This window comes from Nicotiana sylvestris, chromosome 8 (assembly GCF_000393655.2).
Source record: "Nicotiana sylvestris chromosome 8, ASM39365v2, whole genome shotgun sequence".
Taxonomy (NCBI): Eukaryota; Viridiplantae; Streptophyta; class Magnoliopsida; order Solanales; family Solanaceae; genus Nicotiana; species Nicotiana sylvestris.
This window is the reverse complement of record NC_091064.1, coordinates 118,622,296-118,636,376: the sequence shown is the minus strand read 5'-3', so window position 1 is coordinate 118,636,376 and position 14,081 is coordinate 118,622,296. Positions and strand designations below refer to the sequence as shown.

The following is a 14,081-nucleotide window of genomic DNA, read 5'->3' as shown; positions in this document are numbered from 1 at the left end:
CAGGCCTAGTGCGGCTGCACTACACTTTGTGTGGTCTGCACTAGGGGATTCAAAGAACTAGCAAATCAAGCTTCAAGGTAGTGCGGCCGCAATCGATCTTGCACGGTTCGCACTGAAGGCTCCGCGGCCGCACTACCATTTTGTGCGGTCCGCGAAGGAGAAGATCAGAGAGATGTCTAATGACAACTTCAAACCATGTGGTCTGCGATCATGTTTGTGCGGACCGCGCTAGTTGCCTTTGCGGTCGCGGTCCATTCTGCGTGGTTCGTGGAGCTTGAGTTCAGAGAGCCAAGGCTTCAAGTCCCAGAGCCTAGTGCGGCCGTGGTCCATTTTGTGCGGTCCGCACTGATCCCGCAGGGGCATTTTTGTCCAGTTTTTCTAGCTTAGTATAAATAGAACATTTTTCCATTTTTAGGGTATCAGTTATTTTGAGAACGAAGCTGAGCTCGTGAAAAACTATTGTGTAGCCATTTTTGGCATCTTAACTTAGATTTAACGATAGATTCTCTGTATTTACATTAGCTTTTAATTAATATGTCTTGTTCTTCATCTATTTCTCTATTTTCTTCTTCAAGCATGAGTAGCTAAACCCATTAGCTAGGGTTATGGCTCAACCCTAGTGTGGATAATTGATGGGTGTTGCCATCTAGGGTTAGATTGACTATGGGTGTTTGCTATTTGGGTCAATTTTCTGGTTTAATCTATGAATTGGTGGTTGCAAACACTGGTTTATGCTAAGTTGACTTGGCTCTTGAGAAAGAGAGCCTAAGTCTCCAAAATTGACCCAACAAGGAATTGGGATGGACTCAAAAGAATTGATAGTCCCAATTAAAGGTTTAAACCTCGAGAGAGTAATTACCCGACTTGAACCCTAGTTGTTTGAGCTAATTTGCCTACCCATTTGGTCTTGAGAGAGTTAATTGGGCAAAATCACTCTCTCTAACGAGAGGTGTGAGAGTGGGTAAAATTGTGCAACGGTTATAGCATATTTCCCCAATCATGTCAATCGAACCTTAGAAGCATTTACCCGTCAATTAGCCACCTAGGTGAAAGTCACTACCCTAGTGCCTTTCTACCCATTAGATACAACTCTAGCAATTTTCTCATTAGCATAATTTAGTTCTAATTAGTAGTTGATAATATTAGTTTGTTAAAGAAAAATCAAAAGATGTTTGGAAGTGACATTTGGAACATTTACACGACTCTAGTCTAGACAGATACTCAACTCCCTGAGGAATTTGATCCCGACCCTCATATCGGGTAAAAGCTATTGCGGCCCTCTCTTCCTTGTAGTAGTGCGGAGTTGGCAGCAATTAGTTGGCTACTATCATTGCTTTGTGGAGGGATTTTCATCTATTGCAGCCCAATTGACCAAGTTGACTTAGAATGGTGCTCTTTTCAGATGGTCTAATGAGTTGAGGAGAGCTTTCAGAAGCTCAAGACTACTTTGACTACAAACCCAGTGTGGTGTTGCCTACATGTTCAAGGTCTTATACCGTGTATTGCCAACATATCTCGTCGGTTGGATACCCATAAGAAGAATTATCATGTTCATGATTTGGGGTTGGAAGCTATTTTGCACGCGCTAAATATTTGGAGGAATTACTTGTACGGCGTGTCAAGTGAGGTTTACACTAATCATCAGAGTCTTCAGTATTTGTTCAAGCAAAAGGACTTGAATTTGAGGCAACAGAGGTGGTTGGAGTTATTGAAGGGCTATGATATCACTATATTGTATCATCCGGGCAAGGAAAATATGATTGTTGATGCCTTTAGTAGAAAGGCAGAAAGCATGGGTAGTTTGGCATTTATTCCAGATGAGGAGAGGCCATTGGCAACAGATATTCAGGCTTTGGCTAATAGATTCGTGAGATTGGATATTCCTGAGCCTAGTAGATCTCTTGCTTGTGTGGTGGCACAGTTATATTTGTTGGAGTGCATAAAGGCTCGCCAGTTTTATGATCCTTATTTATTGGTGTTGAAGGACATAGTGCAACAAGGTGGTCTAAAGAAGGTGATGATTGGAGATGATGGTGTCATGCGGCTTCAGGGTCGAATTTGTGTTTCGAATGTTGATGGTTTGAGGGAATTGATTCTTGAGAATGCTCATAGCTCACAGTATTCTATTCATCCATGTGTCACGAAGATGTATCATAACTTAAAGCAGTATTACTGGTGGCAGAAGATGAAGAAGGACATTGTTAGGCATGTTTTACAATGTTTGAATTGCCAATAGGTGAAGTATGAACATCAGAAATAAGGTGGGTTCACTCAAAGGTTGGTGATATTGAAGTAGAAGTGGGAGCACATTACTATAGATTTTGTGGTAGGTGATAACTTATATGAATCCACCAAACTATAGAGTACCTGGTCCCGTATGAGACTGATACGTAGAATGCTGTAAAGGCTGAAAGTAAAGAAAGCAAGAGATTTTTCTACATGGAAAAAACCACGACCTACTTTTGTAGGCTTTTAACTCAACTAACTTGTAATCTACCTATTACAAGCCACTTTGCAATCTCCCTATTGCAAATACTTTAAACTAACTTGTGATACAACCACCACAAGCCACTCTCTAACTCTCCTAGTTACAGAGGATTTTAACTTATGACTATTTCTAGTCACAACATAAACTCTAAAGTTTATGAATTTTGTTTGTTCCTAAAACAGCGCTTCTAAGAAAGCAAACTAGGAATTACAATGTAGAACAATTAACAAGATTACAACTCAACTATGGATATACATAATACTTCATTTAGAAACTGATCCTTAGTGGAGTTGTCTTCTTGTTCTTGACACACCAGTGATTTCAATGCCGGATCGATGCTTTTTCTTCTTGAGAGAATATCACTGAATGCACAAATCCTGGAGTGTCTTGCACCAGGTTGTTTTATCACAAAAGGTATCACAATAGGTAGTGATGTCAACTCGTGGTGTACTTTTCCCAGAGAGAAGTGATTGTTGCACTATCTGCACAGCCACTATTAGACAGTTGTATTCTAGCTGGATGGTGGACTTTGTACTTCTGTCAGAACACACCAACGGACTAGGTCCTCGTTGTGTTCCGCTTCTGTAACAGTTATCAGATGGTCACTTTCTTCTGTCACATTCCAGTTGTGTACTTGACCTATACTTCTGTCAGAGAACCTATAGGGAGCAAGTCCTTGTTGTGTTCCTCTTTATATTGATTGCGTACAGTCACTGACTTCTTTGTGCTGGAGAACCCTAAGAGACCGGGGTACCAGGTCCCTGTGATGTTCCTCTTTGTGATCGTTTAGTTCCTTCCTGTTGCTGACTTGTTCATATGAGATGTATAACCTGTGCGACAAGGTTCTCTATCTGGTTTTTCATAACAAGTTTGTTAGATCATCAAAACATAAGAAGTATAAAGCTAAGACATTGAAAACCCATCAATTTCCCCCTTTTTGATGATGACAAACTTAAGGATGAAAAACATTTGTTTAGATCAGGATTAACAATTAATTAACCAGATGAGCCAGCAGTTCCTCCTTAATCTTAGATCTCCCTCCTTTGATCATCACAGACATAGCACATCACAGCATATCATAGTTCCCCCTTATTTTTCTCAACCCCATCCCCATCTTCTCAGCCCCATCCCCATCTATTATATTTCCCCCTTTTGGCATCATTAAAAAGACCAACTAGTATAACAAAGAGCACACGCAGGTAATAAGCATAAAGAAGTCTAACACAGCTAGCTCATGCCATATATGTGCACACAATCATGACAGAAAAGAGAAACCAGAGGAACACAGTGTTGTACATGGAAGAAAATGGGGAGTTGTTTCATTAATATTTACATTGGACTGAGCAAGTCAGGAGCAGTAATGGTTAAGTTCAACATGCCATCACAAAATAAAAACAAGTAAACACAAGTAAACAACAGCCACAGGAAGTTGGAGCAAAAATAGCTAGATACTAGGGAGAATCCTAGGGAGCACTAAGGGAATGAGGCTTGGAGGAAAAGCCAACAATGGTTTTAAGAACCAGGTCCAGTCTAGCATTTGTGGCCAGTTGTTCTTCAAGTAGTTGAAGCGAAGTCTCTCATTTTCCTTTCTCAGTTTGGCAACCTCCTCATGTACAGAATCAAGTCCCTTAGCTGCTTGGCTAAGCTGAATTTCTAGAATGCCATTTCGAGCCCTCAGCCTTCGTATTTCATCATAGGCTACATTTTGGGCGTTTATCAGCTGAGAAATGGTCGAGATGCTTCCACCAACTTTTTATATACATTCACATTCTTCTAGAGTGGTCTTAGAAAATATTTCCTTGTGTGTGCCCACTCTAGGACTTCCCAAGGGAACCTTATAGAATCTGAACACTTGAGTGAGGAGAAAGCCATAAGGTAACCCATGATTGCCACCCTTAAAATTTGCCACCTTCTGCATGTGATCTATCATGATTGCTGACAGGTTGGTTGGTACAAACTCAACAAGTGCTTCCATCAGGACCAAATCTGACTTTGTGGCAATGGAACGTCTCTTAGAGCAGGGTAGGAGTACTTTATTGACCAGTTCAAAGAGAAGCTAGTACTCAGGAAGCAACACCTTCTTATGGACATGTTCCCCCTATTGAATGGCTTGCTCTTTCATGATGACTCTCCGAAAGTTTATTCCACAGACATCCTTAACTGAGGACACACCTTCACATGGAATTCTGAGAATCTTTCCCAATGTTGAAGCGTTGAGTACAATGTCCACTCCATTTACAAGCGCACAGATGTGGTCCCCTTCAACTGTGAAAAGAGATGCATAGAAGGTTTGTACTGTATCCTCGTACACCAGAGGCATGATCCCTTCAAACAAGGTTCCCATTGTTGAAGTTCCACAATCTCCAGAATTTGTCTCATGCCTTCCATCTTCGAGATTGTTGGATCAAAAGTATGTCCCCACAACACTTTTTGAGTTCTTAATTTTTGTTTCCATAGAACACCATCACAGGTCATGGACCTTGTTGAACCAGGTTCCTTTACAGTAGTTTCCCCTTTTTGTTTGCTAGACCCTTCATCAAACTGTCCTTTACAGCTTGCCATCACCACAGTATTGTTTTTAGACACTGTTAGCTTAGTTTGACTCCATTTAGACTTGTTGTTGTTCTTCATGAATGACCCTTTCAGTTCCTCAACAATTCCCTCAACTATCATGGATTTTTGTACCAAGGAACCAGGTTCCCTAGAAGCATCTATATCTATCTGGTTTACTAACACACTCTTGATGAAATCCTTTGGATTCATTTTCCTCTTTTTCCTTGTCTTGACACTCCTCTTACTTTTCTGCAGTGAAGATTCAAGGCTTTCTTCCTGCAGTGACCTGGTGATGGGAGATTTGGAGGAATACTCTAACAACTTGGAGTGAATAGGAGGTTCAGAAGTGAGTTTGCATGGAAGAGAATCAGGTTCATCAGAAGGCTTTTCTGAGGATATCTCATGAGCTAAGGACTCGAGGAGTGTTGTGGTTCTTACATCTTCTAGGAATGGAATTTCTTCCCCCTGGTATTCAGACGAGAGATATTCTCGTTCATTCATCAATGTCTCAGCAGCTACAGCCATGATGCTATGAGCTGCTTACTTTTCAAGTGACTCCTTGAGAGTCGTTGAGTCCAACATGGAAGAGTTCAGATACTGATCAGGATCATCCTCAGGGGCTTCTGACATTTGAGGATTAAAACTTCCTGTGTGGTCTTTGATGAGATCGTATGATTGACTAGTCATAAGATTCCCAAAATAATGGTAGACAGGATTTATCAAAAAATGGGAAAACGGTAGGAGTAGAGGAGGAATCAAGAGTAGATAAGGTGGTAGAAGACGTGAAACAGTGGTGTTTATGGAATGGTTTCAGAGGTGATAGTGAAGTGGGAGCGGTGTTAATGGTGGAAGAATGAGGTGATTTTTCAATCGCCATTAGATGAAAGCTTGGTAGACGAGCAAAGAGAGAAAGAGAAAGATGAGAAGAGGATCCTAGCTCTACAAAGGGGATGAAGGTTCATGACTTGCCCTGAGAGAGAAAGAAAGTTTTATTGGAGGAAGGGCTTATGATGAGTGAAGAGCGAAACAGGTTCTGAATAATTCTGAAATCGGTGGCAGGTTTGTGGGGAAGTGTTACCGTGTAGAGAGGATGAAAGGATGTGACAAGCAAGACATGACACTCAGATGTTTGAACAATTAGATGATGTAGCAGATGAATTAGTTTTGTAAAAAATTTGTTTGGTGAGGACATGCAGAATTTAAGCACATTACTACTAACCTGAGGTGTAGGAACCTGATGCCAGAATAAATTTTGAATAAGTTTTTAGTAGCTTCTCTCTCTCTTCACCTTTCACACATGTGCCTTTATCTTCTATAATCGACATGCATGTTTACCTGCAACAGTATTGATGTGAGCTAGGCTTGGTCAGAAAAAACTTTAGTTGTCTTTACCTGGTGCTATCTTACATAGCCAACTAATGGAGGATCAGGTTCTTCATTTGGACCTTGTAACTCCATCTTCACATTTGATTGATCCAGAGTTCTCTACTCGAGGCTTTGATGCAGATGTCTAGAATTGTGTCTTCTATTTCTTCAATATGCTCGACCTTCTTCCCTTCTTTTTTGATTTGAAGACCTTCTTCAGTTGTTGATGAAGCCATTTGAGTTATGCTTCATTGTTTCCCAAGGGATGAGGCGTGCATCATAACAAGAGAACCGTTCCAAAAGTGTTTTCCTTTTCCATAGAAAAACCTGCATAGATAACATTTTCATACCCCAACAGGATTAACAAAACTGTCACTTGAGGGGTAACATATGACCAAGTCCTGAGTTCCTCTAAGGTATTTCAACTCCTTTGTGGACACCCTACAAGTAGGATTCCTATGGACTTGCACTTTGGATTCTATTCAGGAGCGAAGAGAGAAAGAAAACATATTTATCTAACTCTCAGAATAAAAGAATGATTGACTTTGATTAAAGAGGGAGATGTGGAGATTAATTTGATTTTCCACACTTTGTGTTCTGCTACTTGTGTCGTGCCATGGGCTGCATCCTTGCTCCTCTCTCAGCTTTAGCGGTAAGAAGTAATGTACCAGGTTCTTTGTGAGACATGGAGAATGATATTGCATTGCATTTTGCCAGTCCCCTTCATCTTACTCATTTTGTCATCGTTTCTTTCTTGGCAAGAGGAAGTGTCTTATTGTAGACCCCATGAGCACCCCCTATCATTCAGTGTGCCCTTTGTTGGAGACATTCTGGACTTGTTTCGTGGATTATATTCCAGAGGAATTCCTTTGCTCATCCCTTTTCATTGAGCTTCCCTGGCTAATCCTTCCTGTTGTCGAGTACATGGTATTCTTGTCTGTTCAGTTCTTTCTTTCAGCAATATCACTCTATTGTGAAGTCCTTGATTGTTGGGAAATTGTGCTTTGATCCCTTCTCCCCCTTCCTTCTTCCTTTTGTGAACTCATGTTTGGGGACACTTGAGCTGACAAACCATGGGCCAGGTCCTGCTGAGTTAATTTATTCGGAGGTGAGAGATTTGCATATACCAATCCTTCGTGCCAAGGTTGCGACTTACCTCATCTCATACCACCAGCTTGTGGGAATTCACACTTAGTTGGAGTGGATGTTCTTGTTTCCTTTGTTAGCTGAGACCATTTGGCGAGTTATCAGATTGGTGACTGCACTCTTTAGGCCATTCACATAGTGCACATTCCCACTTGAGTGCCAAAAGAACTTATCTACCTTTTCATTCACTTGAGAATGTACCCTTTACTTCCTTCTTAAGGATACATTCCCTTCCTGTAGGGATGTCAGTGCGAAGAGATTCATGTTGTTTTTAGCTCCATGCTTTACGTATTCATTGTCCATGATCCATAGCAGTCCGCTTCCTCTCATTGTTCCCTGCTCATGCAAATCAAGGGTTAGATTTAGGAACCCAAACTAGTTTGGGTCCCTTGCTACTATAAAGAGGATGAATGAGGGCTTTCTTAGTCCACGCAGGCAGCATACACTTTTTGCAAGTGGTACCTGGTCCTTTGCTAGTAGTCACTATCTTAGTAAATGCTTTGTTCTTCTGAGCATACTGAACCCTGGCCTGACAATTTTCTTTAAAATGCCCATTGTTTCCACAGTGGGTACAAAGCCAGTTATCAGGTACAGTGACATACTTGCTGTGTGGGTTGTAGGGAGTTTTCTCCCTTTGGAACCCGATGCCCTGCTTGTTCCCACTATTGTTGAGATACATGGCAGTGACTGCATCTGAGGACCATGTCCATTTCAAGGATTTTTCAAGATCATTTCTTACTTTTTCTGGCTCAGCTTGGAGTTGTTGATTTCTCTCGAGTTCATTGCAAAGATTGATTTTTACAACAGTTAACTCCTTTTCGAGCAAGATGTGTGACTCACTGGCTACTTCCTTCCCTTTCCCAAGAGTTACATTCCTATGTTCTCTATTGAGTCCCTCAATGGTTTCCTTTAGATCAGCGCATATTACTAGAATGTCATCTCTTTCCTCCTCAGTGGAGGCAATTTTTTCTTCTAACGAATGTTTCTCATTGCTAAGAACTTCTATTGTTTCTTTTAGATCAACAACTACTACCATCAGATTGTTTCTCTCATTCTCCACACTGGTTATCTTTTCATTTAGGGCCTCCTTCTCTAGTTCAAGATTAGCTATGGTTTCATTTAAGTCTACTACACAGACCACTAGATCATCTCTAGATTGTTCGGCCTCCCCTAGTTCTTCAGTCAAGATCTCCTTATCATTTACAAGAATATAATAAGCATCAATTAGGACATTTGATAAAGACCTTAGTTTTTTAGAGGAATAGGATTTCAGATTTCTCTGAACATCCCTGAAGTTTACCTCATCGTCTTCATCTTCTTTATCATCATCATCTGACTGAGCCATCAGCGCGAACAGTGAATCGTACTTCGTTGTTTCAGTTTCCACTGCCATCATGGAACTATTTTCTGCATCTGATTCCCTTTAGGATTCACTTGAGTAGTCTCCCTAAGCAGCAAGAGCCTACTTAACGATATTGTCTGCAGCACTTTTTTAATTGAATCTTTTCGCTGGAACCAGGTTCCTTCTTCCAGCTTTGTCAGGATTTTGCTTGTACTGCTCCTGTTTTGCGAGAGGGCAGTCTTTGATGAAATGTCCTGGCTTTCCACATCCGTGACAAATATCATTGTTCCTTGTTTTGCTTGAACTGCCCCACTTTGGTATGCCACCATTTCTTCGAACCATTTTTTGAAATCTCTTAGTAAGATACGCCATGTCACTCTCTTCATCACTTAAATCACTCCTTTCAGCCTTAAGCACCAGGTTCTTTTCCTTCTTAGGCTCTCTTCTATCACTATCTTTCTTTCTTTTCATCTCGTATGTTTTCAAATTACCAATCAACTCATCCATGGTCAGAGTCTGTAGATCTTTAGCTTCTGTGATGGAATTTACCTTACTTTCCCAAGACCCAGGTAGAACACTTAGAATTTTCCTTACAAGCTTATTTCTGGAAATGACGTCTCCAAGTGAGTGAAGCTCATTTATGATGAAGGTGAATCTGGTGTGCATATCTTGCATGGACTCATCATCTTGAAGAGCTCATATTCAGTGGTGAGCATGTCGATCTTGGATTATTTGACTTGAGTGGTTCCTTCGTGTGTAGTTTGTAAGGCTTCCCATATCTCCTTGGCAGTATCACAAGCTGATACTCTATTGTACTCATCAGGTTCTATGCCACACATCAAGATTTTTTGTCACGATAGTTCTTTTCTACAGCTTTTTTGTCAGTGTCGCTGTACTCTCTTCTCCCTTTGGGCACCAATAGTCCTGTTTCTTCAAGTTTCTTCATGGGAACATGTGGACCATCACAAATGATGTCCCACAGTTCTGAATCTTCAACCATTATGAAATCATGCATCTGAGTCTTCCACCAGCCGTAGTATTAACCATTGAATTTGGGAGGTCTATAGGTTGATTGTCCTTCTTCAAAGTTTGGTGGAGTAGCCATTTAGGATCTTTTCTAGGTGTTAGCCTGATAGGAGGAACCTGCTCTGAACCAATTGATAGCTTATATGAGTCCACCAAACTATAGAGTACCTGGTCCCGTATGAGACTGATACGTAGAATGCTGTAAAGGCTGAAAGTAAAGATGACAAGAGATTTTTCTACGTGGAAAAATCCCACACAAGGGGATCAAAAAATCACGACCTACTCTTGTAGGCTTTTAACTCAACTAACTTGTAATCTACCTAGGGTCATTGTGAAAGGATTGACCAAATTTGTGCATTTCATTCCGGTGATGACTTGTTATACTTCAGAGAGGTTGGCTTAGATCTACATCAGAGAGATTCTTCTCTTCTATAGTCTGCCCATTTCTATCATATCATATAATGGAACTTAGTTCACTTCGCTTTTTTGGAGAGCTGTTCATCGAGGGTTGGGCACACAAATGGAGCTCAGCAATGCATTTCACCTATAGATGGATGGCCAGTCTGAGCTGACTATCTAGATCCTTGCGGATATTTTGAGGGCCTGTAGTATTGATTTTGAAGGCCAATAGGACCAGTTTCTACCATTGGCAGAGTTTTCCTACAACAACAGCTACCAGTCCAATATTCAAATGGCACCGTATAAGGCTCTATATGGTAGGCAGTGTCGTTATCCTATTGGTTGATTTGATCCTAGCGAGGCTAGTATGTTGGGTACGAACTTGGTTCATGATGCCTTAGATAAGGCAAAGTTGATTCAGGAGTGCCTTCGGGCAACACAGAGCAACCAAAAGATTCATGCGAATAGGAAGGTCCCTAATGTGCCTTACGTGGAGGGTGAGAAGGTACTTTTAAAAGTCTAGCCTATGAAGCGCGTGACGAGATTTGAGAAGAAAGGCAAGTTGAGTCCGAGGTTTATTGGCCTATTTGAGATCTTAGAAAGAGTTGGAGAGGTTTATATAGGCTTGTATTGCCTTCCAGTCTAGCAAGGGTACATTCGATATTTCATGTTTTTATGCTTCAGAAGTATCATAAATACAAGTAATCACATGTAGTGAACTTCAGCATGGTGAAGCTTGATGAAAATATGACTTATGAAGAAGAGCCAGTAGCTTTTGTAGATCGGCATGTTTGAAAGTTGAGATCTAAAGATGTTTCTTTTGTCAAAGTGCTTTGGAAAGTTTAGCCAACCGAGGAGGCTACTTGGGAGTCCGAGTCTGATATGAGTAGTAAATATCAACATCTTTTTGCCAATTCACATACATTTCTATGTCCACTCAAGAACAAACATTTCTTTTAGAGGTGGAGAATGTAACTGTCGACATGTCATTTTGAGTTCTAGCTTCTCATTTTTCCATTTGAGACCTTATATAGCTTTATTTAATGATTTCTGACTTGCGTGCGTGGTACGTTTTATTTTCCGGAAAGTTCAAATGTGATTTTTAAAAGAAAACTTAATTTTTGAACTTTAAAATGGTTAAAGTTGACCGCGATGAATATTATTGGTAAACGATATCGGATCAGTGTTTTGACGATTCCAATAGGTTCATATGATAATTTTGGATTTGTATGTATATTTAGTAGGGGTCGCGAGTGACCCGAGGTCATTTCAACGCTTATTGTGAAAAGTTAAAAATTTGAACTTAGTAACTTTGAAATCTTTGAGTTTTGATGTGTGATTTTTAGTACTTGACATTAATATGATATTTTGAGCTTACGAGCGAGTTCATGTGAGGTTTATATACTTCTATTGATATTTGGAGTGGGACTCGAGGGGCTCGGGTGAGTATCGAATAATTTTTGTCCTTGTTGAGTTAGATGTTATGCTAGTGTTTCGCAGTGCTTTGCAATCATAGAGCATGTCTTGTGATTGCGTAAGAGGATTGGGGTTGGGAGTTGGTTATTCTTCGCGATCCTGTAGCTAGTACCGAGTCTTGTGGCGCTAGAGGAAAATGCTTTCCGCGATCGCGATGGTGATCTAGCAATCACGTAGTAAGAGTTGGGGCCAGGGGACATGTGTTCTTTGTGAATATGACTGTAGGATCGCTAATGCGAAGGCTTCCAAGACTTCTGGGATAGTGGGATCGCGAACACATGAGGCATGCCACGAACGCGAAGAATAAAGTTCGCCCAGGTATAAGTAATACTGAAAATGATTTAGCCACCTTTCACCATTTTTGAGACCTAGAACACAAATTTGGGAGATATTTGAGAGGATTTTCATTCCAACTTTTGAGGTTAGTAATTTTTACCTAGTTTTGACATATTCTCATGAATTTTCATAGATTTTTATCCCCAAATCTAGTACTTTTAAGTATAGAAATTAGAATTTTGGGAAAAACTTATGAGGGCTAATTTTGGGAATTTGAACCTCGATTTAAGGTCCAATCTTGAAGTAAATCACATATTTGGACTCAGGGAGAATGGGTAAATGGGAATTGATCTTAATTTCGAATTTCGGTCATGTGGACCCGGGTTGACTTTTTGTTGACTTTACTAATTATGTTAAAGATCAAACTTTTTTGATAGTGTTGATACCCAATTTTTCCTTATGTATTTCTATACAAAATACTTTCAAAATAGCGTGTACGTGCATATGTAAGCACACCCAACAGTTTTGGTATTTTTAATGATTTTAAAACCTACCTACTGCCTATTTTTACACCACAAAAATGCAATAATTATTCCCAAAATTATCATTTTGGTGAATAACTCATTTCGTTCTCACGTTTATGCCAAAATATAATTAAGGTAATTTTTGCATATTTTACAAATTTATTTGGCATTTTTAAAGCTAAATTGTATGTAATTGCAATTATAGCCTATTTTATGATTTACAATATTTTATAATTATAAAATTACTTCCAGCGTTTTTAATTTAATATTTGTATATTATTTATTAATTTAGTACCTTCAATTGGTTTCAGAAAAAACTTTTACTATTTTTATAAAATAAAATGGGAAAAATGGCTATTTAAAATTTAGCCCCAATTACATTTCAATTACAGCCCAATTTGCATCCCAATTCAACCCAACCCCAGCCCCCAAATCAATTTCAACCCAATTACCTGATCCAATTGCCCAAACCCGCCCGTTTCTTTTTTTAAAAATCTGAGCTGTTGATCATTTTTGATCAACGACCTAGATCTTTTCTTTCCTTTTTAATTCCAAACGACCCCTAAACCCTAACCCATTCTTTTAGAAGCGCCGCCTCTAACTCCTCTCTTCTCTCAAATGCTCTCGAGCTCTCTCAAAACCCTAATCGCTCTCTGCCACCTCCAACCCCAAATCCACTGGAATCCATGGTTATTCTGACCATGGACGACCTATACTCACCCCCTACTACTCTCACATGCTTGATACCTGAAGTTTCAAGGCCATACTTCAAGGGTCTTTGCCCAGACCTTTGTCAATTCGAGGTTTTCAGCCATCTCCGGCCTTGCTCCGGCGTGTCCTAGCCTCCTAAGTCTGATTCCGACCTTATCGACTCCAGATCTGATCTTGTTTCTTCCAAGCCTTTCTCATTTCTAGGGTTCTCAGAAACCCTAGCCTATTCGAGGTTCTCTTTCATTTATTTGTTTAGATTTGTGCTTGATCTGTGCCATATTTGATGTTTTATGAGTTTTCCCCAAATTTCCTTTTCCAAATCTTTTGATTTCAAACTAGGGTTTCTGAATCTGTTTGTAATGTTTTGTTCGATTCATCTGCTTATCATCTCTAAGTTCGACTAGTGTTGAAAACCTAATTTTTGGAGATTTGTTTGAGTTTCTGAGTCTATCTGTTTGATTTACTTTGCTTACACCAGATTAGTATTGAAAACCCTAATTCTTTGGGGTTTTATTTGAGATTCTGAGACTGTTTATTTGTTTCACTTGCTTATCGCCTCTAAACTCTACTAGTTTCGAAAACCCTAGTTCTTTGGGGTCTGTTTGAGTTCTTGAGTTTATTTGTGCAACTCGCCTGTTTGAAATCGCTTTGTCTGATTCCTTTACTTCTGCATCTCATTTTCTTTATGTGACTGTTTTGGTTCTGAGTTCTTGCTACCTGTCAAACTCGACTATGATTTTCACTCAACTCTTTGCATGTTTTTGATCCTTTTCTC

General features: G+C 39.9%; 1 protein-coding gene across 1 annotated transcript; it reads left to right on the top strand.

Annotated features, from left to right (window-relative positions):
- The first annotated feature begins 1,756 nt into the window (after positions 1-1,756).
- LOC138875591 (uncharacterized) lies at positions 1,757-4,548 on the top strand. Its single transcript, XM_070154435.1, has 2 exons — positions 1,757-2,205; positions 4,431-4,548. The coding sequence occupies exons 1-2, from the start codon at positions 1,757-1,759 to the stop codon at positions 4,546-4,548; spliced, it is 567 nt and encodes a 188-aa protein (XP_070010536.1).
- The last annotated feature ends 9,533 nt before the right edge of the window (positions 4,549-14,081 follow it).

Coding starts and splice junctions, on each gene's coding strand:
- LOC138875591 (XM_070154435.1), top strand. CDS start 1,757: ATGATTGTTGATGCCTTTAGTAGAAAGGCAGAAAGCATGGGTAGTTTG. Junction 2,206..4,430: donor ATGAAGAAGGACATTGTTAG/GCATGTTTTACA, acceptor GATTGCTGACAG/GTTGGTTGGTACAAACTCAA.